At 49.3% G+C, this 27,914-nt stretch overlaps 1 protein-coding gene across 1 annotated transcript in view; it reads right to left on the reverse strand.

The window, feature by feature from the left end:
• LOC115093338 (fibrous sheath-interacting protein 2-like) overlaps positions 1–27,914 on the reverse strand; it is a 561,966-nt gene that overhangs the window by 525,814 nt on the left and 8,238 nt on the right. The window contains exon 2 of the mRNA XM_029604965.1: positions 27,719–27,844. Within this exon, the coding sequence (XP_029460825.1) occupies positions 27,719–27,844 (126 nt within the window). The remainder of the gene's footprint in view (positions 1–27,718; positions 27,845–27,914) is intronic.

The following is a 27,914-nucleotide window of genomic DNA, read 5'->3' on the forward strand; positions in this document are numbered from 1 at the left end:
CAAGGGTCCATCAAGCCCAGCATCCTGTTCCCAACAGTGGCCAATCCAGGCCATAAGAACCTGGCAAGTACCCAAAAACTAAGTCTATTCCATGTAACCATTGCTAATGGCAGTGGCTATTCTCTAAGTGAACTTAATAGCAGGTAATGGACTTCTCCTCCAAGAACTTATCCAATCCTTTTTTAAACACAGCTATACTAACTGCACGAACCACATTCTCTGGCAACAAATTCCAGAGCTTAATTGTGCGTTGAGTAAAAAAGAACTTTCTCCGATTAGTTTTAAATGTGCCCCATGCTAACTTCATGGAGTGTCCCCTAGTCTTTCTACTATCCGAAAGAGTAAATAACCCGATTCACATCTACCCGTTCTAGACCTCTCATGATTTTAAACACCTCTATCATATCCCCCCTCAGTAGTCTCTTCTCCAAGCTGAAAAGTCCTAACAGAGGCATTATGACATTTTCCGTTTTATTCACCATTCCTTTTCTAATAATTCCCAACCATTCCTTTTCTAATAATTCCCAACATTGTTTGCTTTTTGGATTGCCGCAGCACACTGCACCGACGATTTCAGTGTGTTATCCACTATGACACCTAGATCTTTCTTGGGTTGTAGCACCTAATATGGAACCCAACATTGTGTAATTATAGCATGGGTTATTTTTCCCTATATGCATCACCTTGCACTTATCCACATTAAATTTCATCTGCCATTTGGATGCCCAATTTTCCAGTCTCACAAGGTCTTCCTGCAATTTATCACAATCTGCTTGTGATTTAACTACTCTGAACAATTTTGTGTCATCTGCAAATTTGATTATCTCACTCGTCGTATTTCTTTCCAGATCATTTATAAATATATTGAACAATAAGGGTCCCAATACAGATGCCTGAGGCACTCCACTGTCCACTCCCTTCCACTGAGAAAATTGCCCATTTAATCCTACTCTCTGTTTCCTGTCTTTTAGCCAGTTTGCAATCCACGAAAGGCATCGCCACCTATCCCATGACTTTTTACTTTTCCTAGAAGCCTCTCATGAGGAACTTTGTCAAACGCCTTCTGAAAATCCAAGTATACCATATCTACCGGTTCACCTTTATCCACATGTTTATTAACTCCTTCAAAAAAGTGAAGCAGATTTGTGAGGCAAGACTTGCCCTGGGTAAAGCCATGCTGACTTTGTTCCATTAAACCATGTCTTTCTATATGTTCTGTGATTTTGATGTTTAGAACACTTTCCACTATTTTCCCTGGCACTGAAGTCAGACTAACCGGTCTGTAGTTTCCCGGATCGCCCCTGGAGCCCTTTTTAAATATTGGGGTTACATTTGCTATCCTCCAGTCTTCAGGTACAATGGATGATTTTAATGATAAGTTACAAATTTTTACTAATAGGTCTGACATTTCATTTTTTAGTTCCTTCAGAACTCTGGGGTGTATACCATCCGGTCCGGGTGATTTACTACTCTTCAGTTTGTCAATCAGGCCTACCACATCTTCTAGGTTCACCGTGATTTGATTCAGTCCATCTGAATCATTATCCATGAAAACCTTCTCCATTACGGGTACCTCCCCAACATCTTCAGTAAACACCGAAGCAAAAAAATCATTTAATCTTTCCGCGATGGCCTTATCTTCTCTAAGTGCCCCTTTAACTCCTCGATCATCTAACGGTCCAACTGACTCCCTCACAGGCTTTCTGCTTCGGATATATTTTAAAAAGTTTTTACTGTGAGTTTTTGCCTCTACAGCCAACTTCTTTTCAAATTCTCTCTTAGCCTGTCTTATCAATGTCTTACATTTAACTTGCCAATGTTTATGCTTTATCCTATTTTCTTCTGTTGGATCCTTCTTCCAATTTTTGAATGAAGATCTTTTGGCTAAAATAGCTTCTTTCACCTCCCCTTTTAACCATGCCGGTAATCGTTTTGCCTTCTTTCCGCCTTTCTTAATGTGTGGAATACATCTGGACTGTGCTTCTAGAACGGTATTTTTTAACAATGACCACGCCTCTTGGACATTTTCTACTTTTGTAGCTGCTCCTCAGTTTTTTTCTAACAATTTTTCTCATTTTATCAAAGTTTCCCTTTTGAAAGTTTAGCACGAGAGCCTTGGATTTGCACACTGTTCCTTTTCCAGTCATTAAATCAAATTTGATCATATTATGATCACTATTGCCAAGCGGCCCCACCACCGTTACCTCTCTCACCAAGTCCTGTGCTCCACTGAGAATTAAATCTAAAATTGCTCCCTCTCTCGTCGGTTCCTGAACTAATTGCTCCATAAAGCTATCATTTATTCCATCCAGGAACGTTATCTCTCTAGCGTGACCCGATGATACATTTACCTAGTCTATATTGGGGTAATTGAAGTCTCACAGTACGCTGGTGCAGGATAAAAGTTTAATCACCATTAATTTCTATAGTATACTTGACTTGAAAAATTAAACATCAAGAATATATATCGTTCAAACAGGCAACTCCATGAATTTCCAAGTAATACTTTAAACTCGGTCCCCCGACACGGTCCCGTGTTTCGCCAGGCTGCGTCGGGGGGGAACCAGGGGTACATTCAAATCTCTAAAATGTTCGCATTTTAGAGATTTGAATGTACCCCTGGTTCCCCCCCGACGCAGCCTGGCGAAACACGGGACCGTGTCGGGGGACCGAGTTTAAAGTATTACTTGGAAATTCATGGAGTTGCCTGTTTGAACGATATATATTCTTGATGTTTAATTTTTCAAGTCAAGTATACTATAGAAATTAATGGTGATTAAACTTTTATCCTGCACCAGCGTACTGTGATACTTGCTTATGTGCAAGGTTTTGCTTCCTTTCTTTCTGGTAATTGAAGTCTCCCATTATTACTGCACTACCAATTTGGTTAGCTTCCCTAATTTCTCTTAGCATTTCACTGTCCATCTCATCATCTTGACCAGGTGGACGGTAGTATACCCCTATCACTGTAGTCTTCCCTGACACACAAGGGATTTCTACCCATAAAGATTCAATTTTGTATTTAGTCTCATGCAGGATGTTTATCCTGTTGGACTCTATGCCATCCCGGACATAAAGCGCACACCTCCTCCCGAGTGCTCCTCTCTGTCATTGCGATATAATTTGTACCCCGGTATAGCACTGTCCCATTGGTTATCCTCTTTCCACCATGTCTCTGAGATGCCAATTAAGTCTATGTCATCATTTACTGCTACATATTCTAATTCTCCCATCTTACTTCTTAGACTTCTGGCATTAGCATACAAACATTTCAAAGTTTGTTTTTTGTTTGTATTTTTATTCTGCTTTTTAATTGATAGGGATAAGTTAGAATTTTTTAGCTCAGGTGAGTTTTTAGTTACAGGCACTTGGACTACTTTTCTAATTATTGGAACCTCACTGTCGGGATGCCCTAATTCTAATGCATCATTAGTATCCTTTAAAGATACCTCTCTCCGAACCATGCGCTGCTGAGCGACTGTCGGCTTTCCCCTTTGTTCTAGTTTAAAAGCTGCTCTCTCTCTCCTTTTTAAAGGTTAGCGCCAGCAGTCTGGTTCCACCCTGGTTAAGGTGGAGCCCATCCCTTCGGAAGAGACTCCCCCTTCCCCAAAAGGTTCCCCAGTTCCTAACAAAACTGAATCCCTCTTCCTTGCACCATCGTCTCATCCACGCATTGAGACTCCGGAGCTCTGCCTGCCTCTGGTGACCTGCGCGTGGAACAGGGAGCATTTCAGAGAATGCTACCCTGGAGGTTCTGGATTTAATCTTTCTACCTAAGAGCCTAAATTTGGCTTCCAGAACCTCCCTCCCACATTTTCCTATGTCGTTGGTGCCCACGTGTACCACGACAGCCGGCTCCTCCCCAGCACTGTCTAAAATCCTATCTAGGTGACGCGTGAGGTCCGCCACCTTCGCACCAGGTAGGCATGTTACCAGGCGATCCTCACGCCCACCCGCCACCCAGCTATCTACATTCCTAATAATCGAATCACCAACTATGACGGCCGACCTAACCCTTCCCTCCTGGGCAGTAGGCCTTGGGGAGATATCCTCAGTGCGAAAGGACAATGCATCACCTAGAGAGCAGGTCCTTGCTACAGGATCCTTTCCTGATTCACCTGGTTGGTGCTCTCCCATTATGAGACCTTCTTCCTCCAAGGCAGCACCAGGGCTGCCAGTCTGAAGTTGGGACTTGACTACTATGTCCCTGAAAGTCTCATCTATATACCTCTCTGTCTGCCTCAGCTCCTCCAGGTCTGCCACTCTAGCCTCCAGAGATCGGACTCGTTCTCTGAGAGCCAGGAGCTCTTTGCATTGCATGCACATGTACAACTTCTCACCGGTGGGTAAAAAATCATACATGTGACACTCGATGCAAAAGACTGGGAAGCCCCCCTCTTGCTGCTGGACTGCTGCCTTCATCTCAATTTTGATCAGTTCCTAGTTAAGTTTTAGGTTGCTATGGGAGTAGGAATGTGTCTAACTTCCTTTAAATGTATTAGTGAATTCACTATATGTCTGGTAGTGGCCTACCAGGGTCTGATCGAATTCTCAATAAAGTTTTTGTTGATGGGTTGGTTTTTTTTTGTGAAAGTGGCACCTGCCTATAAATTAAGGGATGAGCTAGGGGTGGGTTGGGAAATACAAACAGTCTAACTTCAGTTAGTCAGCCTGAGTGACTCACTGCTCCCTTGATTAACAAATGTTGGTCCCTATTCAAACCCAATCACATGGAGAAGTGTAGTAATAACCGCCTCAGAGTAACCCTTCTTCCTTAACTGCCTCCTCTCATAAGCCAAGCCGCTAGACAGAAGCGGTCGGCCTGATCGAAAAATACTGGACCCTGCCATAGGAGGTTGGGCAGGTGACCGAGGCGCAGCGGACCGTCCACTGCTAGATTGATCAGATCGGCGAACCACGGTCTTCGCAGCCACTCTGGGGCCACCAGAATCGCCGGTCCCTAGTGAGACTCTATGCGACGCAACACCTTTCCCACCAGCGGCCAGGGAGGGAACACAAAGGAGAATGTGTGCCGGCCATGGAAGGACCAGGGCATCCACGCCTTCTGAACCGTGGTCTCTCCTGCGACTGAAGAAGCGAGCCGCCTTCGCATTCAGACGAGTTGCCATTACGTCTAGGCAGGGGGTCCCCCATCGGCTCGATATCATCCGCAGCGCTTCCTCAGACAGTTCCCATTCTCCGGGATCCAACCGCTGCCGGCTGAGGAAGACCGCCTAAACGTTGTTGACCCCGGCTATATGAGACGCCGCAATGCGGGCCAGGTTATGTTCTGCCCAGGCCATTAACATGTCCATCTCGTTGGCCACGGGGCGACTTCTTGTACCCCCTTGACGGTTTAGGTAGGCCACCGTGGTCGCGTTGTCAGAGAGAATCCATACCGCTCTGCGGTGGATCATCAGTAAGAATTGTTGCAGTGCTAGTCGAACCGCTCTGGTCTCCAATCTGTTGATGGACCACTTGGCCTGTAACGGAGTCCAAAGATCCTGAGCTGACCTCGGCTGACAAACCGCCCCCCAACCGGATAGGCTGGCATCGGTTGTCACAATTATCCACTGAGGGTTCTCGAGGTCTACCCCTTGCAGTAAGTGATCCGGTGTGAGCCACCAATCCAGACTGGATCTGGCTGGTTCAAGCAGAGGAAAGGGAAGGTGGAAGTCTTCGGACTTGGGATCCCAACGAGAAAGTAGTGCTCTCTGCAAGGGTCTCGTATGCGCAAAAGCCCAAGGAACCAATTCCAGGGTAGAGGCCATAAAACCAAGAACCTGTAAATAGTCCCACACCACTGGTGTGGGGAGCGACAGCAGCCGCCGCACCTGAGTCCTCAACCTGTCCATAAGCCCGAGAGGTAGTGAGACCTTGCCCACGACTGTGTCGAACCGGGCCCCTAAAAACTCCAACACCTGGGATGGCATCAGTTGGCTCTTTGCACAATTGACCACCCAACCCAGGGACCGCAGGAGACGTAAAACCGAACGAACCGCCGCCCTGCAGAGGACTTCCGACTTTGCTCGTATGAGCCAGTCGTCCAGGTAGGGATGTACTAAGATCCCTTCCCATCGTAGGCTTGCTGCCACTACCATCACCTTGGTGAACATGCGGGGAGCAGTCGCCAACACGAAGGGGCAGGGCGCAAAACTGATAGTGTTGTCCCATGATCATGAATCTCAGAAACCGCTGATGGTGTTCCTGTATTCCTATGTGAAGGTAAGCTTCCGTCAAGTCCAAAGAAGCCAAAAACTCACCTTTGTGGACTGCCGCAATGACAGATCTCAACGTCTCCATTCGAAACAGAGGTACCCGTAACGCTCTGTTGACTTGCTTAAGGTCCAAAATTGGCCGAAAGGATCTCTCCTTTTTGGGCACCACGAAATAAATGGAGTAGCAACCTGTCCAGCATTCTGACCGGGGAACTGGAACAATGGCTCCTAGTGCCCTCAACTGGGATAAGGTCTGAAGAACCACTTGTTGCTTCTTTGGCGGTCCGCAGGGAGATACTAGAAAGAGATCCCGATGGGGACGAGCAAAATCCAAAGCGTAACCACGACTTATATCTAGAACCCACTGGTCCGAGGTAATTTTGACCCATTCCTCGCGAAACTGGGATAGCCGGCCCCCGATCTTCGGTATGGAGGAATGGGCCGGCCCCCCTTCATTAGGTAGGTTTGTTGTTGTGGGCGAAGGCATGAGCACCAGCTCGCTGAGGCTGCCTGCCCCGAAAGGAATATGCCCATGACTATGCCTGTGAAGTTGCTTGCCTAGGGGTATACGCAGAAGAACTCCTACCCGACCGGAAGAGACGCTGTCCCCTAAAACAGCCCCTGTAGCTACCGGGCGAGCAGGCCGACCTGGGTTTGTCCTCTGGCAGCTTATAAACCTTGTTGTCTCCTAAGGCTTACGAGTTGTTCCAGCTCATCTCCAAATAACAGCTTAACCCGGAAAGGGAAGGACCCCAGTTGAGATTTAGACGAGGCATCTGCCGACCAGTTACGGAGCCATAGCAGACGCCTTACGGACACCGCCGAAGATATAGTGTGTGCCGAAGTACGCAGGAGATCATACAAGGCATCTGCCGTATAGGCGACCGCTGATTTCATGCGGTTCACCTGCTCAGCCTCTCCCAGGGGAAGGTCTTGGGCCGTAAGCATTTGTTGAACCCAACGTAGCAGAGCTCTCTGCTTAAAGCTACTACATACTGCGGCCCACACGCCCAAGGTGGACACTTCAAAAGTTCTCTTGAGCAACACTTCCAGCTTCCTATCCTGAAGGTCCTTGAGCGCTGTGCCTCCCGTCACCGGGATAGTAGTATGCCTGGCTATGGCCGTGACTGCAGAGTCCACCTTAGGAATTTTAAGGAGGTAGAGAGAATCATTAGGGAGTGGATAAAGTTTTTCCATGGCCCTGCTAACTCTTTATGAGGCCTCAGGAGCCTCCCCACTCACGAGATATAGCAAATGTTGCTTACCTGATGTAACAGGTGTTCTCACAGGACAGCAGGATGTTAGTCCTCACAAAAGGGTGACATCGAGGATGGAGCCCACCACGGAAAACTTCTGTCAAAGTTTAACAGAACTTTGACTGGCCCCTACTGGGCATGCCCAGCAAGGCACTGACCCTGCAGCCAGCAGGGGTCTCCCTTCAGTCTGATTTTCAAAGCTACAGGCAGTGCCTAAAAAAAAAATAAAAACGAAAACGAACCCAACACCGCGGGGTGGCGGGCGGGTTTCGTGAGGACTAACATCCTGCTGTCCTGTGAGAACACCTGTTACATCAGGTAAGCAACATTTGCTTTCTCACAGGTCAAGCAGGATGGTTGTCCTCACAAATGGGTGAGTACCGAGCTGAGGATGTCCTGACGTGCACCAAATGCACCCAACGACGTGCAACAGGCACAACAACTGGGGTGGAATTTGGTAAAGGGCATCCGCACCCTACCGGGAAGGTGGAAGGGTGTTGGTACATCATGTTGGAAAAAGGTTACGCAAGACAGATTGGCCGAAGATGGAGTCCTGTCTTCCAGCTTTGTCCAAACAATAGTGGGCTGCAAAAGTATGGAGAGAACTCCAGGTTGCAGCCCTGCAGATGTCAGGAAGCGGCACCGATCGAAGGTGTGCTACCGAAGTCGCCATGGCCCTCACAGAGTGTGCTTTTACACGGTCTTGAAAAGGAATGCCAGCTTGCTGATAGCAGAAGGAGATGCAGTCCGCCAACCAGGAGGAAAGAGCCTGCTTACCCACAGGTTGTCCTAACTTGTTAGGATGGAAGGAGACAAATAATTGAGTGCTCTTCCTGTGAGCAACTGTACGGTCTAGATAAAAAGCTAGAGCCCGTTTGCAGTCTAGGGTATGCAGAGTCTGTTCTCCGGAGTTGGAGTGGGGCCTGGGAAAAAAGATAGGTAGTATTATGGATTGATTGATATGAAACTCAGAAACTACCTTAGGTAAAAATTTAGGGTGAGTGCGGAGTACCGCCCTGTCTTGCAGGAGTTTAGTGTAAGGCGGATAGGTGACTAAGGCCTGTAACTCACTAACCCTGCGAGCTGAAGTGATAGCCAACAGGAATAATACTTTCCATGTGAGATACTTCAATTCACAGGAGTGCAGAGGTTCGAAAGGCGGTTTCATTAGACGACCAAGAACCAGATTAAGGTCCCAAGATGGGGCCGGAGGACGTAAGGGTGGCTTCAGATGGAGCAAGCCTTTAAGAAAGCGTGTTACCAGGGGTTGTACTGAAATAGGGACACCCTCTATACCTTTATGGAAAGCGGCTACCGCACTGACATGCATCCTAATGGAAGAGGTTTTAAGACCTGATTCCGATAGATGCCATAAACAGTCCAAGAACTTAGAGATTGGACAGGAAAGGGGATCAAGGGACTGAGAAGTGCACCATGATGTGTACCTTTTCCATTTATATGAATAGGATCTTCTGGTGGAGGGCTTTCGTGAAGCTATCAGGACACGAGAAACCGAATCTGAAAGGTTGAAAGGCTGAAGGACTAACCTTTCAACATCCATGCCGTCAGAGACAAGGCTTGGAGGTTGGGATGGAGGAGGCATCCACCGTTTTGAGTGAGCAGATGCGGATCCGTTCCCAGAGGGATGTGCCTGCGGATGGAGAGATCCTGGAGTATGGGAAACCACACCTGGCGTGGCCAGTGGGGTGCTATCAGGATCATGGTTCCTCCGTCCTGGCGAAGCTTCACGAGAGTCCTTGACAGAAGAGGAAGTGGAGGGAATGCATAGAGCAGACCTGTCGTCCACTTGAGGGAGAAGGCATCCCTCGGCCGAGAGTGCTGGCTCCGAATGAGAGAGCAGTAATCGTCCACTTTGTGGTTCTGAGGGGACGCAAAGAGGTCTATGCTGGGAGAACCCCACTTGTGAAACAGAGAGGTCGCTACCAGAGGATCGAGTGACCACTCGTGTGGGTGGAAGACACGGCTCAGCTGGTCTGCCAATACATTGTCTACTCCCGGCAGGTAAGTGGCCCTGAGGTACATGGAGTGGGAGAGGGCTTCCGCCCAAATCTGCGCAGCTTCCTGACACAGAAGGAAGGAGCCTGTGCCTCCCTGCTTGTTTATGTACCACATGGCCACTTGGTTGTCCGTCTGGATTAAGATTATCTGATTGGATAGATGATCTTTGAAAGTTCTGAGCGCGTAGCGGATTGCTCGAAGTTCCAAGAAATTTATCTGGTGTTCGGCTTCCTCTGGTGACCATAACCCTTGGGTTTGGAAATCGTCCACATGGGCCCCCCAACCGATGTGGGAAGCGTCGGTGGTTAGGATTACTTGTGGATCTGGTAGGAGAAAAGGCAAGCCCTGAAGGAGGTTGACTTGAGTCGTCCACCAGGTTAAAGACAGGCGTAGCGCTTGTGAAACTGTGACTATGGAGGACAGAGGCTGAAAAGCTTGAATCCATTGGTGTCGCAGAGTCCATTGTGTTACTCTCATGGCTAGTCGGGTCATGGGAGTGACTTGAACCGAGGATGCCATGTGTCCTAGGAGAATGAGGAATTGGCGAGCCGTGGCAGTGTGTTGAGACTGGAGCTGGCGAGCTAGGGACATGAGAGTTTGGATCCGTTGAAGTGGAAGGTAGGCCTTTGCCTGTAAGGTGTCCAAGTCTGCCCCAATGAAGGATAAGGTTTGAGATGGGACTAAGCAAGATTTCTCGTAATTGACAAGAAACCCTAAGGAAAGGAGTGTGTGAATTGTCAATTTTAGGGAGGATTGAGCAATCTGAGGGGTAGAGGCCTTGATTAGCCAATCGTCCAGGTAGGGGTAGAGGTGGACACCTTCCTTCCTGAGGAATGCTGCTACCACTACGAGACATTTGGTAAAGACTCGTGGAGCAGATGCCAGACCGAAAGGTAGTACCCGGTATTGATAATGGTCACGGCCTACCAGAAAACGCAGATACTTGCGATGAGATGGTGTTATGGCAATGTGGGTATAAGCGTCCTTGAGGTCGAGAGAGCACAGCCAATCCCCCTTTTGCAGCAGAGGGAGCAGCGCGCCCAGGGTTACCATCTTGAACTTTTCTTTTTGAAGGTACTTGTTGAGGGCCCGAAGGTCCAGAATGGGACGTAGCCCCCCTGATTTCTTTGGTATTAGGAAGTATCTGGAATAGAATCCTGTCCCTTGTTGACAGGGAGGGACGGGTTCTATAGCATTTGATTGTAGAAGGGATACTTCTTGTTGTAATTGAGCCAACTGGCTGGTTAGACTCCATGCCTGAAGGGGCGGGGAGTCTGGCGGGAGAGCCATGAAGTTGAGGTGGTAACCCTGTGTGATAATTGCTAACACCCAGTGATCTGAGGTGATCTGTTTCCAACGGTGTAAGAAGTGGAACAGTCGACCCCCCCACAGGGATATATGGAAGAGGGATCTGGCATGTGCTCAGTACAGGGAAGTCAAAGGCCCGCCGCAGGCCCAGGAGGTGGGGCTTCAGTAGGTCTTTGCTTTCTTGGCTGGCGAGGCTGAGGCCTGTTGGAGGACCGTGCAGGACGAGGCCTAGCTGATGGAGGATAATAGCGACGTGGTCAAAAGAACGACTTCTTAGAGTCCTTCTTTGGTGGTTGCTTGGAGGACACGTCAGGTGGGACAGACAAGAGTTGTTTCAACGTCTCATGGTGATCTTTTAACTCTGCCACAATCTGTTGAATTTGTTCTTCAAACAAATTGTCGCCTAAGCAGGGTAGATCAGCAAGACGATCCTGGACCTCTGGGCGAAGGTTAGACGACTTTAACCAAGCCCAACGTCTGGCTGAGATGGCTGTGGCTGAAACTTTTGTGGAAGCATCGAATATGTCGTAGGCAGTTCTAATCTCATGCTTCCCTGCCTCAAATCCTTTATGAAGAAGGGCTTGAAGCTGTGGTTGGTACTGGTCTGGCAACGTGTCAGCATAGTCTTGCATCTGCTTAAGGATGGCTCTGTTGTATTGAGTCATGTAAAGTTGATATGAAGCTATGCGTGAAATCAACATAGCTCCATGATATACTTTTCGTCCCACACTATCCAGGAATTTATTGTCCTTGGTAGGTGGAGTGGAAGAGTGTGGCTTAAGACGTTTGGCCTTCTTCTGCGCAGACTCAACCACAACAGAGCGATGATCCAGTTGAGGCTTTTGAAAACCTGGTGCTGACTGGACAAGATATGTGGAGTCAGCTTTTTTGTTAACTGGTGAAATAGATGAAGGAGATAAGAAAATTATTCCTTACCTGCTAATTTTCGTTCCTGTAGTACCATGGATCAGTCCAGACGGTGGGTTATGTCCCCCGTCCAGCAGATGGAGTCAGATCAGAGCTCGAGAGTGCCACCTCATATAGCAGCGCACCCTCTGCTGGAGCTCAGTATCATGTATAACAAAGCCCAAAAAGAGCAAGAAACAAAAAACAATTTGGATCAAACAACTGACGTAAGTAAACATCAAGAACAAGAACATGTACGACCCAGAACGAGGTCGAAACAGTGAAACCTATGAGGAGCTGTACCAAGCCCCTTAGGAAGAAAAAAGAAAGAGACAGCTACATAGAGAAGTCCGAGCAGAGGTTCACAGTCCCAAAGTGGTGGGCGTCTGGACTGATCCATGGTACTACAGGAACGAAAATTAGCAGGTAAGGAATAATTTTCTTTTCCCTGTACGTACCAGGATCAGTCCAGACGGTGGGATGTACCAAAGCTTCCCTAAACCGGGTGGGCCCCTGAGAGCCCTGCTCGGATAACCTGATCGCCAAAGTGCTCAGAAGGCGAAGGCGGTAGGTGTAGCCGATAACGCCTAGCGAAGGTATGCAGCGACTTCCACGTCGCTGCCCGGCAGATCTCCTGAGGAGAGACCGCACGAGACTCTGCCCAAGACGCAGCTTGAGAGCGTGTGGAATGAGCTCTGACGCCCCTAGGCGGATCCCGACCGGACCCAATATAAGACGCTGAAATGGCATCCTTGATCCAGCGGGCGATGGTCGTTTTTGACGCGGCGGAGCCCTTTTTAGGCCCCGACCAGAGCACAAACAGGTGAACGGAAACGCGAAAATCATTGGTAACCTCTAGGTAGTGGAGGAGCACCCGCCTGACGTCCAAATGACGAAGAGACTTCGAATCCACAGGAGAGAACGCCGGGAGCTCCACCGTCTGATTCATGTGGAAGGAAGAAACCACCTTTGGAAGGAAAGACGGGACTGTACGAAGCGAGATTCCCGCTTCCGAAATGCGTAGGTAAGGTTCCCTGCAGGAGAGAGCCTGCAGTTCCGAAATGCGGCGGGCAGAGCAGATCGCCACCAGAAAAACGGTCTTCATAGTGAGGTCCTTCAGCGACGCGCCCTGTAGAGGCTCGAAAGGCGCGCCCGCCAGGACTCGAAGAACCAGGTTGAGGCTCCACGACGGACAGGGATCCCTGACCGGTGGCCGCAAATGACGGACCCCCTTCAGGAAACGTGCGATATCCGGTTGGAGAGGCAGGGAGACTGTTGTCTGTACCAGGACATTCAGAGCCGCGACTTGTACTCGGAGAGAATTATATGCTAGTCCCTTATCCAGCCCATCTTGCAAGAATTGAAGGATCAATGGGACCGTCGCCTCCGTGGGCCGGGCTCCATGGTCGACACACCAAGACTCGAAAACCTTCCACACGCGAACGTAGGCCACGGAAGTGGAAGGCTTGCGTGCCCTGAGCATCGTGGAGATTACCGCCTCTGGATAGCCTCTGCGGCGGAGCCGTTCAAAAGCCAGGCCGCAAGACAAAAGAGTGCCGCCTGCTCGAAAAATACCGGTCCCTGTTGGAGGAGCCGGGGAAGATGACTCAGCCGGATCGGTCCGTCCACCGACATGTGCAGCAGGTCTGCAAACCAAGGCCGACGCGGCCACTCCGGCGCTACGAGAATCACGGGGCCGCTGTGATTCTCTATTCTGCGAAGTATTTTGCCCACCAAGGGCCAAGGAGGAAACACATAGAGCAGCTGACCTTCCGGCCACGGCAGAGCGAGAGCGTCCACCCCCTCTGCCCCCCGTTCCCTTCTGCGACTGAAGAAGCGCGGAGCCTTGGCATTGCCCGCGGTCGCCATCAAGTCCAGTCGCGGGGTTCCCCAGCGACGAACCAGGAGAGCCATCGCCTCGTCGGAGAGAGACCATTCGCCGGGGTCCAGTCTTTGTCGACTCAGATAATCTGCCTGAATATTGTCCACGCCGGCAATGTGAGAGGCCACGAGCCGAAGCAGGTGAAGTTCCGCCCATGCCATCAGGGGCGCGATTTCGGCTGAAACCTGAGCGCTTCTCGTTCCTCCTTGACGATTGATGTAAGCCACAGTGGTCGCGTTGTCCGAGAGAACCCGTACCTCCTTGTTCTGAAGCAGAGGGAGGAAACGTTGCAGCGCGAGGCGCACTGCCCTGGTCTCCAGACGATTGATCGGCCACCTCGCCTCCACCGGAGACCATGTCCCCTGTATGGCGCTGCGCTCGCAGACGGCGCCCCACCCCACGAGGCTGGCGTCGGTGGTCACCACCACCCAAGATGGGACTGCTAGAGAAACGCCGCGAGCCAGGTGATCCGGGACCAGCCACCACTCTAGGCTGTCGCGAGCCAACTGAGGAAGAGGCAGAATCACGTGATACTCCTGGGACACCGGTTTCCAACGTGAGAGCAGGGACGCCTGCAGAGGGCGAAGGTGTGCAAATGCCCAGGGAACCATGTCGATGGTGGATGCCATCACTCCCAGAAGCTGTAGATAATTCCAAGCGGTAGGTTCCGTCAAAGACGCGAAGAGCCTGATGTGCTCCCTCAAGGAGAGGGCCTTGTCCGCTCGGAGGAAGACCATTCCCTGCTGAGTGTCGAAGGTTGCTCCCAGAAAATCCAAGCGCTGAGAGGGAACTAGGGAACTCTTGGACAGATTCACCACCCAGCCTAGGGAGCGAAGCATCTCCAAAACTCTGGTCACCGAAGCCTGTCCATGTGAGAAGGACTTTGCCCGCACCAGCCAGTCGTCCAGGTAGGGATGTACTAAGATCCCCTCCCGTCGAAGGGCCGCCGCCACCACCACCATGATCTTGGTGAAAGTTCGTGGGGCCGTCGCGAGTCCGAAAGGAAGAGCCCGGAATTGAAAATGCTGATCCAGAACTTTGAAGCGTAGATAACGTCTGTGGTCCGGACGTATAGGGATGTGTAGATACGCCTCTGTCAGATCCAGAGAAGCCAGGAACTCCCCCTGGTGGACTGCTGCAATTACCGACCGTAACGTCTCCATGCGGAACCGACTGACCCGCAGCGAGCGGTTTACTTCCTTTAAGTCCAGTATGGGTCTGAACGAATCGTCCTTTTTGGGAACTACGAAGTAGATGGAATAATGGCCCGAGCCCACCTCGGCGAAGGGAACGGGAACAATAGCCTCGATGTCTTGGAGTCTGTCCAACGTCTGTTGAACCGCCATCCGCTTGAGATCGGAGCCGCAAGGAGAGAAGACGAACCTGTCTCTTGGCGGACGGACAAATTCCAAGGCGTAACCGTGTTGTATGGTGTCCAGCACCCACTGGTCTGAGGTTATCCTTACCCACTCCTCGAAGAATGCCGAGAGTCTGCCCCCGATGGGCGGACTGGAGGAGTGGGTCGCTCTGGCATCATTGGGAAGGCTTGGTGGAGGTATTTCCCTGTCCCGAGGCCTCTCTCGCGGGACGCCGCCCGCGAAAGGAACGGGACCAAGGCTGTGATCTACTGGGAGCTGTACGAGAACCAGGCTGTCGGTACGACCTGTAACGTCGCTGCGCCCTAGCCCGGTAAGGGCTAGGGCGCAGACGATGAACCGAGTTCTCACCCAGCGACTTGATGATTTCATCGAGATCATTGCCGAAGAGAAACTTCCCCCGAAAGGGCAAAGAACCTAGGCTCGACTTGGACGAGGCATCCGCAGACCAATTCCGCAGCCACAGGAGCCTTCGTGCTGCCACCACAGAAACCATGGACCGAGCAAGAACCCGGAAAAGATCATACAGGGCATCAGCTCCGTAAGCAATGGCAGACTCCAGGCTGTCGGCCTGGGCGGCTTCCTCCGGAGGCAACTGCTGGGACGTTAAAAGCTGTTGAACCCACAGGAGACTGGCCCTCTGAGTCAAAGAGCTGCACATGACGGCCCTCATTCCCAAGGCCGAAACTTCAAATACCTTCTTAAGGAACGTCTCCAGCTTGCGGTCCTGCGTGTCCCCTAGGGCTGTCCCGCCCGTGACGGGGATCGTGGTCCGTTTCGTCACCGCTGAGACCGCCGAATCCACTTTAGGGAAACGAATGAAATCCAAAAAATCCTCCGGTAAGGGATAAAGTTTTTCCATGGCACGGGTGACCTTCAAGGACGCCTCAGGGACGTCCCATTCCCCAGTGAGAAGCTGTAGAAAAGACTCATGCACTGGGAAAGCCTTCGCTCTAGGCCGGAGTGCAGCCAGAACTGGATCCCCTTTTTTTGATGAGGTCGCGATCGCCGGGGTCACTGGAGCCGGAGGATCCGGAGGTGGATCCAGATCCAACTCCTGCAGGGTCTGCTGGAGGAGATCCTCCAGCTCCTCTTTGTGGAAAATGCGCAGAGCGCGAGGATCGTCACCCTCCGCCTGTCCCTCCGGGTGTGCAGGGTCCGGAGGATCCAAGGGGTCAACCCCCGACGTGGAAGCCGCTCCTACCAACCGTGGCTGAGATGGCAAAGCAGAGGTCCCCGGAACTGCCCCAGCCGGGGTCAGGGACCCGGAGGGAGGAACTGTGAGCTTAGGAATCTTTGGAGCAGGAGGACCTGCTGGAACACCTCCCGGGGCTGCCAGGCCCTGTAAATAAGCTGTGTGCATCTTGAGAATAAAGTCCGGGGAGAAAAAGGGCAGCCCGGGAGGCGCAGCAGCAGCAGCATCCCCTGGGGGTGGATGAGCGGGTCGACCTTCCTCGGGACAACGATGTAGGCGGGGGGGCCCCCTAACAGCCCCTATCTCCTCCGGCGAATTTCCTGCGCTCAGATCCTGTTCCAAAATGGCCGCCTTTCCCGCCATCGGCGAGGAAGTGGCCGGCCCTCGCTGCCCGGGCTGCGGGGAGGATGGCGTCGGGAGCGAGCCCGAGGCGTGCGCTTCACCTTCCCCCTCGGGGAGGCAACGTGGACACACACCATCCCGCGAAAAACGAGACCCCGGGTCGCCGCAGGTCTCGCAACGGGAGAAACGCGGCATGACAGCGCCGCTAGAAACAAACGCCGCGGGGGGGCCAAAAAACGAAGCGCACCGCGGGGGGGGCCTAAAAGGCCTTCACAACCCGCCCGACGAGTCCGCAAGCGCCGGCGGGAAAGTCCCTTCTGCCGGCGCGCCCAGGCCCGCGAAAAGGCTGCCGGGCCGCGGGACCCAGGAAAATTAGCTGAAAATAAAACTTGCACAAAGTAGAAAACTTACCCCCCAAACGAACCCTGAAAGGGACTGAGAGGTAGCACAGGAAGGAGACAGAGCAGAGAAAAGCACGCCTCCTCAGAAATTAAAGTTAAAAATTTTTTATTTTTTTTTTTTTTGTACAACTAGATCCAAATTGTTAAAAGAAATAAGACATGACAGGAAGAACTGAGAAAAGAGATAAAATAACCAAAAAACCTGTCACACTGGGGAAGCACTGATTTCCCCAACTCGCATCTGCTGGAGTCAGAATGATACTGAGCTCCAGCAGAGGGTGCGCTGCTATATGAGGTGGCACTCTCGAGCTCTGATCTGACTCCATCTGCTGGACGGGGGACATAACCCACCGTCTGGACTGATCCTGGTACGTACAGGGAATCCCAGTTTTTCTTTAGCAGATCCAAAAACACCTGGTGAATAGGGATGGAAGCGATGATTTTTGGAGCATCCAGAAATTGGAGTAGTTCCATCATCTGGTGTCTGTCATCGGCTTCAGATTGTAACTGAAAAGGTACAACGTCTGACATCTCTTTTACAAAATTAATGAAAGAGAGATCCTCAGGAGGAGATCTTTTTCTACTCTCTGTAAGAGATGGTGGTGAAGGCAAATCTGTGTCAGAAGATGTATCATCATCATCACCCCAGGTATCGTAGGGATCATGTGGGACTTGAAGCCCTGAAGGACCTGGTTGAGGCTCTGAAGGAATCGATGGAAATCTAGATGGAATCGGTGCTGTAGGTGGAACTAGGAATGACATCGAGGGCTTCGGCGCTGCCGATGGAATCGGTGCCGGACGCGGAATCGATGGAGCCGAAGGATAAATCGGTGGAGATATACCAGAAGGTACCGATGGAACCACCCCGGAAGGGGGAATCCGGAACGGTGTTTCTCCTGCCGATGAGAATCCAGTCGGAGACGGTGGTGTTGTCGATGGTACTGGAATTACCGATGGAAGGGCCGTCATAAGTTCCTCCATGCGGTGCAGTAGAGGTGCTAGAGCTTGCACCAACGGCTCGGTGGTCGATTCCCTCCTCGGTGGCGAAGTCGGTGCCGGCGTCGGTGCCGGAGGCGGTGCTGGAACCGGTGCCGGAGACGGTGCCGATGGAGGTTGTAATTTCTTCATCGCTTTCTCGATGGCCTCCTGGACCAGCCGGTCCAGTTCTGCCCGGAGACCAGGGGTAACAATACCCGGCTCGAAGGGAGAGGGAGGCTGAGGCAAGGCCGGAGGGACCACAGTAACCGGTGGGATCACGGCCCCCACACCCTGAGAGGGTGAGGGTTTCCTCGGTGCCTGCGAACGAGACGTGGAGGGTGTCCGGTCTGATCGCGGCTTCTTAGTCGGTGGCTCGGCTTGAGCGGAGGTCGATGGCTGTGAATCCTCGACAGGCCGAGACTTGTGCCGTCGATGGCGATGCTTTTCTTTCCGATCCCCTCGCCCATCCGGGGAAGGGACGGGAGTCGACGGCCGAGAAGCGATCGATGGCGGACGGTCACCGGAGGGTTGACGGTGATGGTGCAACTTCGACGGTGCCGGTTCCGATGACGTCGATGGCGTTGGGGTGGGTGCATGGAAGAGGAGCCCCATCTTCTCCATCCTGGCTTTGCGACCTTTGGGTGTCATTAAGGCACATTTGGTGCAAGTCAGGACATCATGCTCACTACCCAAACACATAACACAAACCCTGTGGGGGTCTGTGATTGACATAGTCCGGGTGCAATCCGGACAACGACGGAACCCCGTTGCCATGGCTGTAAGCCAAAATTTAGCCTGGGGATCGGTAAGTGCCAACAGGCCTCGAGGGCCAAAATTGACGGTAGTCGATGGAAAATGGCAAAAAACTTACCGGATTCCGTAAAGATGACAAAAATTTGTCGAAGGGAGACCCCTGAGGGGCAAATTTTCTTAGGAAATTAATTTCCAAATTCCTGTCAGGAACGTGGTAAGAGAGCTCCTTTCACCGCGTGGCAACTGCTGCGCGGAAAAAAGAAGACTGAAGGGAGACCCCTGCTGGCTGCAGGGTCAGTGCCTTGCTGGGCATGCCCAGTAGGGGCCAGTCAAAGTTCTGTTAAACTTTGACAGAAGTTTTCCGTGGTGGGCTCCATCCTCGATGTCACCCTTTTGTGAGGACAACCATCCTGCTTGTCCTGTGAGAAGAGCTGGAACAGCTTCGGATGAAAAGGAAAAGTTTGTGGCGGAGCGCAAAGCCCCGCTAAAACTGAATCATCTGGAGAGGTATCAGACGTCTCCTGCGGGAGGGGAATCTCCAGCTCCTGAAGTACATGCGAAATCAAAGGATCCAGCTCTTCCCTTCGGAAAAGATAGAGCACCTGGGGATCATCCCCCTCCACCGGGGTGGCACTGTCACCTGTATCGCCCATGTTCTGGGTGAATAAATCCTGAGACCCTGGGTCCACCAGGGCAAGCGGGTCAGGCAGTCCAACCCCCGGGTCAGAGTGAGGGATGAGAGATTCCGACCTTCCCTGATCCATGGAAGCCTTAAGAATCTTAGCTGGGCTAGGAGACTGGGATTCCCACTCAGTCTCCACTTCCATATAAGCCTTATGTAATAATATAAAATTAGAAGAAAACTGGTGCTTTCGCTTTGGGGGGGGGGGCCCCCGGGGAGATGGACAGAGGAGGAGCCGCGTCTGAAGCCAAACTGCACGGTCTATGCGGACTTAGGGCCGGCAGGGACAGAGGAGGAGGGAGATCTTCTCTCTCTTCAGAGAAATCAGCGGCCCCATCCAAAGGAGGCAATATGGCCTGCTCTGCAAGCCAGGATCCAGGGCTTGGATTGAGCTTTCTCCTGTACCCAGCCCTCCATTGGACCCTCTCCTCCTCCTCGTGGCTGTTAACCCCTCCCCCAGCTGGAAGACATCCCTGCAACTAAACGAATCCACCTTTAAATCTCTGTGCTGGATATTAAGACTCATATTGATGACATCACTGAAGCGCGACTAAGAAAAGAGTCAACTATAAAAGTCAAACTAGGCTAGGCGTCACGCGCCGAAGGGCGTGACAAAGGGGCCTGCCCCTTTGTGTGCCCCTTCGTGTACACCCTTCGTGTACTCCCGTATACTCTACTGTCTTCACAGTCCTCCCCACCAATCCCTCCACAGCTCTCAGTAACCTTCCAGCCCCTATATATGCCACCCAGCACTCAACCCATGAATCCCCTGAAAGCAATCATACAACTCTCAACAACCAAACAACCTCTGTCATCACTCACTCCCCACGCATCAACCAAGCAGCCTCCCTCACACAAAAAACACACACAATGGCCTCAGCCCAATACATCCCCAAACTACCTCATCGCTACAACCACCACCACACTCCTAAAGCCACACTCACCACCAGACGCCTCACCAAAATCCACACCAACCCTAACATAACCTATACCACAATCACTTTCATCACTCTACTACTCATCAATGCACAGTCTATCACCAAAAAAATTCCAATCATTCACGACATACTCACAGACAACCAACCAGACATATTCTGTATAACAGAATCCTGGCTGAAACACACTGACACAGTCCTACTCAATCAACTGCCCAGAAACACATACAACATATTCTGCATACCCAGAAGCAAAAGAAAGGGAGGTGGCCTACTATTCCTAGCTCACAAAAAAACTTAAATTTTCTTCCCACTCCCTAAACTTACCACCTCCTCTCGAGACAAACCTATTCAAATCAAAACATCTCCAAATACTTCTCCTCTACGCCCCACCTGGTTGCCTACAGCACAACCTTTCCCCTCTGATTGAATCCATCACATCCCATATCAACTTACAAGAGCCCGCCATCATACTAGGAGACTTCAATCTTCATATCGACACCCACCCTCCTTCTCCCACCAGCGAACTACTCCTATCCACCATGTCTGCCATTGGATTCACCCAAATCATCAACACTCCCACGCAAAAATTGAGCCACACCCTGGACTTAATCTTCCTAAACAACAAAATATCCGCAACTGGACCACCCTCTACAACCCCCACCCCATGGTCCGACCACAGCCTCATCCAAGCCAAGCTTCAACTCCAATCGAACCCACTAAAAACAGACAACCGAATCATCGAATTCACCAAACCATGCTCCAGTGAAGACATCGCCGAACTGTTACCTGAGGCACTAAAAACAATTAACCTAAATGATGCCAACACCGCCACAAACTCCTGGATATCTATCAATGCAGACATAGCCAATACATTATGTCCCACGATAAGAAAGGAAATCAAACAATCTACAAAGCAAAAAGCTCCATGGTACACCCCAGAACTGAAAACCTCAAAGCGAACATTGAGACAAACTGAAAAACAGTGGAGACGAACCCCTACCCCAAACCTGAAAGACAAATACAGAACGCTACTACACAACTATACAACAGACCTCAACACAGCAAAGTGCAATTTCTACACATCAAGAATTCATGATTACCAATTTAACCCGAGGACCCTCTTCGCCTATGTCAAAGACCTAACCAACCCAATCCAAAATGACACACCAAACTCCAGCAACATCTCCAGTGAAAAGCTAGCACAATTCTTCAAGGACAAAGTTGACAACATCATTGCCAAGATTCCCCAAACCCACAAGGACCCAATCGACATCCCCTCTCCCATCCACACATGGTCACAATTCACACCCGTTGCTTCTACAGAAATTGAACCCATCATCAAAAAAACCAACCCCGCATCCCACCCCTTAGACCCCATCCCCATCAAAACCCTAAAACTCAGAGAGATTATTGTCAAACCAATAACCCACATCATCAACTTATCCCTCGAACAAAGAATCTTCCCAGAAAAACTCAAAAACGCCATCAAACCAATCATCAAAAAACCTCAACTCGACAAATCAGACCCAGCAAACTACAGACCAGTCTCTAACCTCCCATTCTTAGCAAAAATCATCGAAAAAACAGTCAACAATCAACTTACAGACCACCTTGAAACCTATAATGTTCTCCAGCCAGCACAGCATGGTTTCAGAAAGTTCTTCAGCACTGAAACCCTCCTCCTCTCTCTCACTGATACCATCCTCAGAGGCCGCGACAAAGGCAAATCGTTCCTCCTGATACTTCTTGATATATCAGCCGCCTTTGACACCATCACAGAACACTCCTCACCAGACTTAAAGAAATTGGTCTTCAAGACACCCCAATCAAATGGTTCAAATCCTACCTCTCAAACAGATCCTACATCGTCAAGACAAACACATTTGAATCCTCTCAAGTGCCCCTCACACATGGTGTCCCACAAGGTTCTTCCCTATCCTCAACCCTCTTTAACATTTACCTCCTCCCACTAGGCAAATACCTTTCAGATGCAAACCTCACCTACTTCGTCTATGCAGACGACATACAAATATTACTCCCCATAAACAAGTCCATTCAACTCACCATGGAAAAATGGAACAAACTCAGCTCAAATTTATCCCACTTGCTATCTCAATTATCACTCTGCCTCAACCAAGCCAAAACAGAAATCCTTCACATCCACGATGACCGTCCCTCTTCTCCCCTCAAGTGCACCCCCTCTAACTACCCAGGAAGCTCAAACAACCCGGGAGTGCCACACATCTCACTAATCTCACTCACGCCATCCACAAGAAACCTAGGCGTAACAATCGACAGCCAACTCAACTTTAAACGACACATCTCCAATACAATTAAGGATGGATTCTTCAAGCTTCAAACACTGAAAAAACTCAAACCCCTTCTCCAAGCGCACGATTTCCGAACAGTCCTTCAATCAATTATCTTCTCAAAACTCGACTACTGCAACTCCCTTCTCCTCGGCCTACCAGAAATCCACATCAAACCCCTCCAAGTTCTACAAAATGCCGCCGCCAGGATCATCACTAACAACAAAAAATCCTCCCACATCACACCCACTCTCAAAGAACTCCACTGGCTACCCATCACACAAAGAATCCAATATAAAACCCTCACCCTCATGCACAAAAAAATAAACAAAATGAACTGGCTAAACAACGCAATACAGCCATACCCCACACAAAGAACTCTCAGATCCACCAACACTGGCCTTCTAGCCGTCCCCAATCTCAAATCTGCACACCTCAACACAACCCGCAAACGAGCCACAACAATAGCGGGCCCTACCCTTTGGAACTCCCTCCCCACCTGTCTCAGAAATGAACCTTCATTGCAAGTCTTCAAAAAACACCTCAAAACATGGCTGTTCTTAAAAGCCTTCCCACCTGACCCTTAACCTGCCCGAACGCAACACACCTCACCCCCTACACAGGCATCTCTCCCCCCTTTCATCCCTCCCTGACACTCCCTTCCCTCCCATCCACCCCTCTCTTCCCTCCCTTCCTCCCTCCTCCCAACCCTCCCTGCTATCCTTAATCCTAAATTATTTTATCAACAAGCCATTTATGTACATATGTTATATACTATAATCTATTGTTCCATGTATTTCTGTTATAATTCTGTTATAATTGTTACCATGTTACAATGTAAAATAGGGCCGATCTAGCCCTATTCTTTTAGTTATCTGGAAACCGATGTGATATCTCGATTGAATGTCGGTATATAAAATAAATAAAGTAAATAAATGGCCGCTGCTCCCGCGCTAATCGGGAGCGAGCCAGGCCTCTGCCTCTCGGTCGTCTGACTGCCGCGCGATTCTCTTGGCCTTGTAATGGCCGCCCCCCCCCCCCCCCGTGCCGGCATCGAACGTCGCGAAGGCCCCTCGCCCCCAGGGATACACTGGGAGCAGGGGCCTTCCCGGGAGAGCCGGAGCCCCGGCTCTCCACAAGAAACACACGCCATCCGTCTCAGCATTAATCGCGCGAAGCAGCCGGGTGAAAGCTCCACCCCCCTCCGGAAGCCAGGGAGAATGCAGGCAGGCACGGCTGAGGTAAAAAACCTTTCTAATCAAATGAACTGCTTCGGTAAAATTATTATGTCTATTTATAATTTAATTTCTTTTTTTTTTTTTAACTGACTACTCAGCCCTCAGGGAAAGGCAGCACTGGGGGAACAGAGGAATTGAATCTTCTCTGAGGGAGGGGGAGAGTGACCTGCCCACTGGTAAGTCTTCCCCCTCTGCTCACCGGGCTACTGCCTCTCAAACAGATCCTACATCGTCAAGACAAACACATTTGAATCCTCTCAAGTGCCCCTCACACATGGTGTCCCACAAGGTTCTTCCCTATCCTCAACCCTCTTTAACATTTACCTCCTCCCACTATGCAAATACCTTTCAGATGCAAACCTCACCTACTTCGTCTATGCAGACGGGAATTGGCTATAGGGCAATGCCCTGCCTCTCCTGCCTGTGGCTGGCTGCTTTAATGACTGCTAAAGAGCTTAGAAAGGGCAAATGAAAACACACTTCCTTTTTTTTTTAAATGATCTAGTCAAAGGCTCTTTGTGATAGAATCAAACCTGTCGGGGCAAGTCCCCAGGAATTTTGAGAGATTCAGGTCCGCAGGTTATGCCTCTCAATCTGCTGGAGTCAGAGAAGATACTGAGGGATTGCAGGTGGCACTCCAGGTTATATGGGAGGTGCTTTCAGCTTTTCTCTGACTCCATTTGCTGGAAGGGAGGCAGAACCCAGCAGTCTGGACTGATCCTGATATGTACAGGGAAACAGTTTTTACCTACTTTTTTTTTTTTTTTTTTTTAAACACACACTGTAAAGAATATATCCCAATAGTTTCTCTCCCCAAAATGGACTGGGTGAGACACTGCAGAGTGACAGTGTCCGACAATCTGAAGTTAGCGAAGCAATGTGACAAAGCAACAGCCAAGACCACAGGGATGCTGGGCTGCATAGAGAAGGGCATAACCAGCAGAAAAGATGTTAACGCCTTTGTACAGGTCCTTGGTAAGGCCTCACCTGGAATACTGTGCTCAGTTATGAAGACCATATCTCAAAAGGGATAAAGACAGGATCAAATCAGTGCAGAGAAGGGCAACCAAAATGGTGTGGATCTGCACCAAAAGAATTATGAGATGAGACTGAAGGACCCTTACAGGTATACTGGGAGAAGAGACAGGGGTAATATGACGCAGACTTTTAAATACCTGAAATCAACCCTTTTTCGATGGAAAGAAAACTGTATAATAAGAGGTTTGGGCGAGGACCAATGTCAGGAAGTATTTCTTTAGGAAAGGGTGGTGGATATATGAAATGCCCTCTCATAGGAGGTAGTGAGGACAAAGACGGTTATGGAATTGAAAAGGGGTCGAAGAGAAAGGATAGCAGCAGTTATCCTAAGAATAAAAAATAAAGCTTGATGGGCCACATGCATCTTTTTCTTCCACATTTACTAGGTTTCCTTATTTTAGGTGCGACTGTATTTCTATTACAATCTGTTATATTTTAGAGTGTAACAAAGTAGAAAAGTATTTTTTAAACTTCGCCCTGAATTATTAGACAGGGCAATAAATTAATTTTTCAGTCAATGCACAATTAAGTTATGGAATTTGCTGTCAAACAGTAGTAGGTGAGCAGTTCACTGAATTTAAAACACGTTTGATCATTAACCTTTTAGATCCCGCTCATTGAAGGACTTATTTCCTGATGCCCCTTTTTACATATCTTAGTTAACTAGACCCAAATATGGTATAAAACAATTTTCAAGGAAATCGGACTATGGGTTTTTGAGAAAAACGCATGTCCACTAGTGGAACGTTGGGATCTTCAGGAGTCAAAAAGTACTTTTTCAAAAATTCTTTATTTTAGGTAATTCTTGTAACATTTCTTTATTTTAGGTAATTCTTGTAACATACTGCAATACTACAGCTGATATCATACATAAGAATGAAAATTAGTCAAAAAAATCAAGCATGATAATCTGGAAAACATTTTTCATGTAAACGTTTACCACAAAATTTACACCACTTTTTAGTATTTTTGGAGCAGACAGCACATCGGCCTTGGGAAGTTGTGGACAAGAAGTGAGGCTGTGATGCCTTTACATCAGCACTTATGGATGCTGTAGGACCTCCTTTCCGGATGCGGTAGCTTGAAAGGCCACATTTCATTGCTACGGTAGATACTTCACGTAGGAAGTCCAAGTGGCTCATTGCTTCTTTTCCAAGCAGATGGCAGTGAATTTTCCAAGCTGCCACAACAGCCATGTGGTAAAATCACAATATCAGCTTCTGTAGCTTCAGAATCGCCCAAAACTTGTTCAACTGCTTCTTCAACAGTCAAGTACTTCTGAGTTTTCATTGTATTCCAAATTAGGAAATGAACAGGACCGTCGCGGAGCTAGTCTCGCTCGCGCGGCCCGAAAAGAGGACGGCGTCTCGGAGCTAGTCTCGCTCGTGCGGAGCTAGTCTTGCGCGGCCCGAGAAGAGGACGGCGTCTCGGAGCTAGTCTCGCTCGTGCGGAGCTAGTCTCGCGGGGCCCGAGAAGAGGACGGCGTCTCGGAGCTAGTCTCGCTCGTGCGGAGCTAGTCTCGCGGGGCCCGAGAAGAAGACGCTGTCGCGGAGCTAGTCTCCCGCGGCCCGAGAAGAGGACCTTGCTCAGTCCTTGCATCCTGAGATGGAGGCCCAGGAGACAGTAAGATTCCTCATATGGTGTATGGGAGTGATAAGTCTGTGTGTATGTATGTTTGAGAGAGAGAGAGAGCATGGGAGTGAAGCCTGTGTATGTGCTTGAGAGACAGCATGAGAATGAGAAGTCTGTGTGTATGTTTATGCATGAGAGAGAGCATGGGATTATATGTAATTTACCATTTTTTAAAATATTTGTGAATCGTTTTTTGCATTTTATTCATTTTTCAAAAATGTGTATATTTTGAACCACAAAGATCCCAACGTTCCACATGTGGAACATGCAAACATAAATTGGTGCTGATCAATTTGTATCTTACCTACAAAAGAAAGATTTATGCCAACATGATCAGAAAACCCTTGGGAACTTGAATATATCACACTAGTCCTTTATTGACACTCAGTATCATACCAAAAGGTGAAAAGGTCAAACTATGTCAAAACTTCAGTTTTTGACCTACTTTGCATATTCATATCTTTAAGAGTATTCATCTAGGAACATCACATTTTTGGATTTAGACTGTTCAAGTTCTATACTCTCAAGCTAAATGGTTGAAAATTTGATTTTCTTTAGGTTTGGAGTAATTAAAATCATTTAAAAAAATGTTCCACTTGTGGAACGTTGGGATCTAAAAGGTTAATATTTAATAGACAGGCTTCGTTGTCTCTACCTCCAATTTGTGGGAACAGGAACCACGGATTGACTTACAACCTGACAGCTACTGATCACTGGTGCTACAGTACAGCAATGGGGATTAATTGGGACAGTTTCTTCTCAAATACTGACCTAATGTTTCTGGTTTTTGAACTCTTCAGAGACAGTCTCATGCTCTTCTAGTGAATGAAATTGTTACTTTTTCTCCCTTCTTTGAAGAGCAGAGATACAAACCCTTTTATATAATTTCCAATATGCCATATGTTAGAAAGCATAGAACATTATCTTGATGACTGTTTTAGCTGCCAGCTGAATTATCTAAAATCTTTCCTTACTATGCCCACAAACACACACTCGTGTGCCTTTCTAGCTGGAAGGGAAAGGCTCTTCCTACCTGAAATGCAGTTGTGTACCTCAAGGAAAGCAAAGGGACTACCAAGTGGCAAGCCAGTTCTGGCAGATGGAGAAGAGAGGAAACCACGAAGCACAGTATTACCTCATGCAACATTAAAACATCTGAAGAGAGACCAACTCCCTGCTCTAGAGGCACCAAAACATTTGTCATGTGCAGCCTTTTCTTGGATCTGGCAAATCTGTTGCATGTTTACCTTTTCACAGAAATCAGTATTGTAAATTAAGATGTCACAGCCTGGAAGTGGAGGTAACTTGGTACCAATTGGCATATCAAGCATCTTCATAGCCGTTGATCCTTTCATCAGCTGTCTACAAGAATCCTATAAAAACACAATTCCAATAAAAAAGAATCACGTAAGAGGAAAAATAAATATGTACATTATCTAATGC

The sequence above is a fragment of the Rhinatrema bivittatum genome, chromosome 6 (genome assembly GCF_901001135.1).
Source record: "Rhinatrema bivittatum chromosome 6, aRhiBiv1.1, whole genome shotgun sequence".
Taxonomy (NCBI): domain Eukaryota; kingdom Metazoa; phylum Chordata; class Amphibia; order Gymnophiona; family Rhinatrematidae; genus Rhinatrema; species Rhinatrema bivittatum.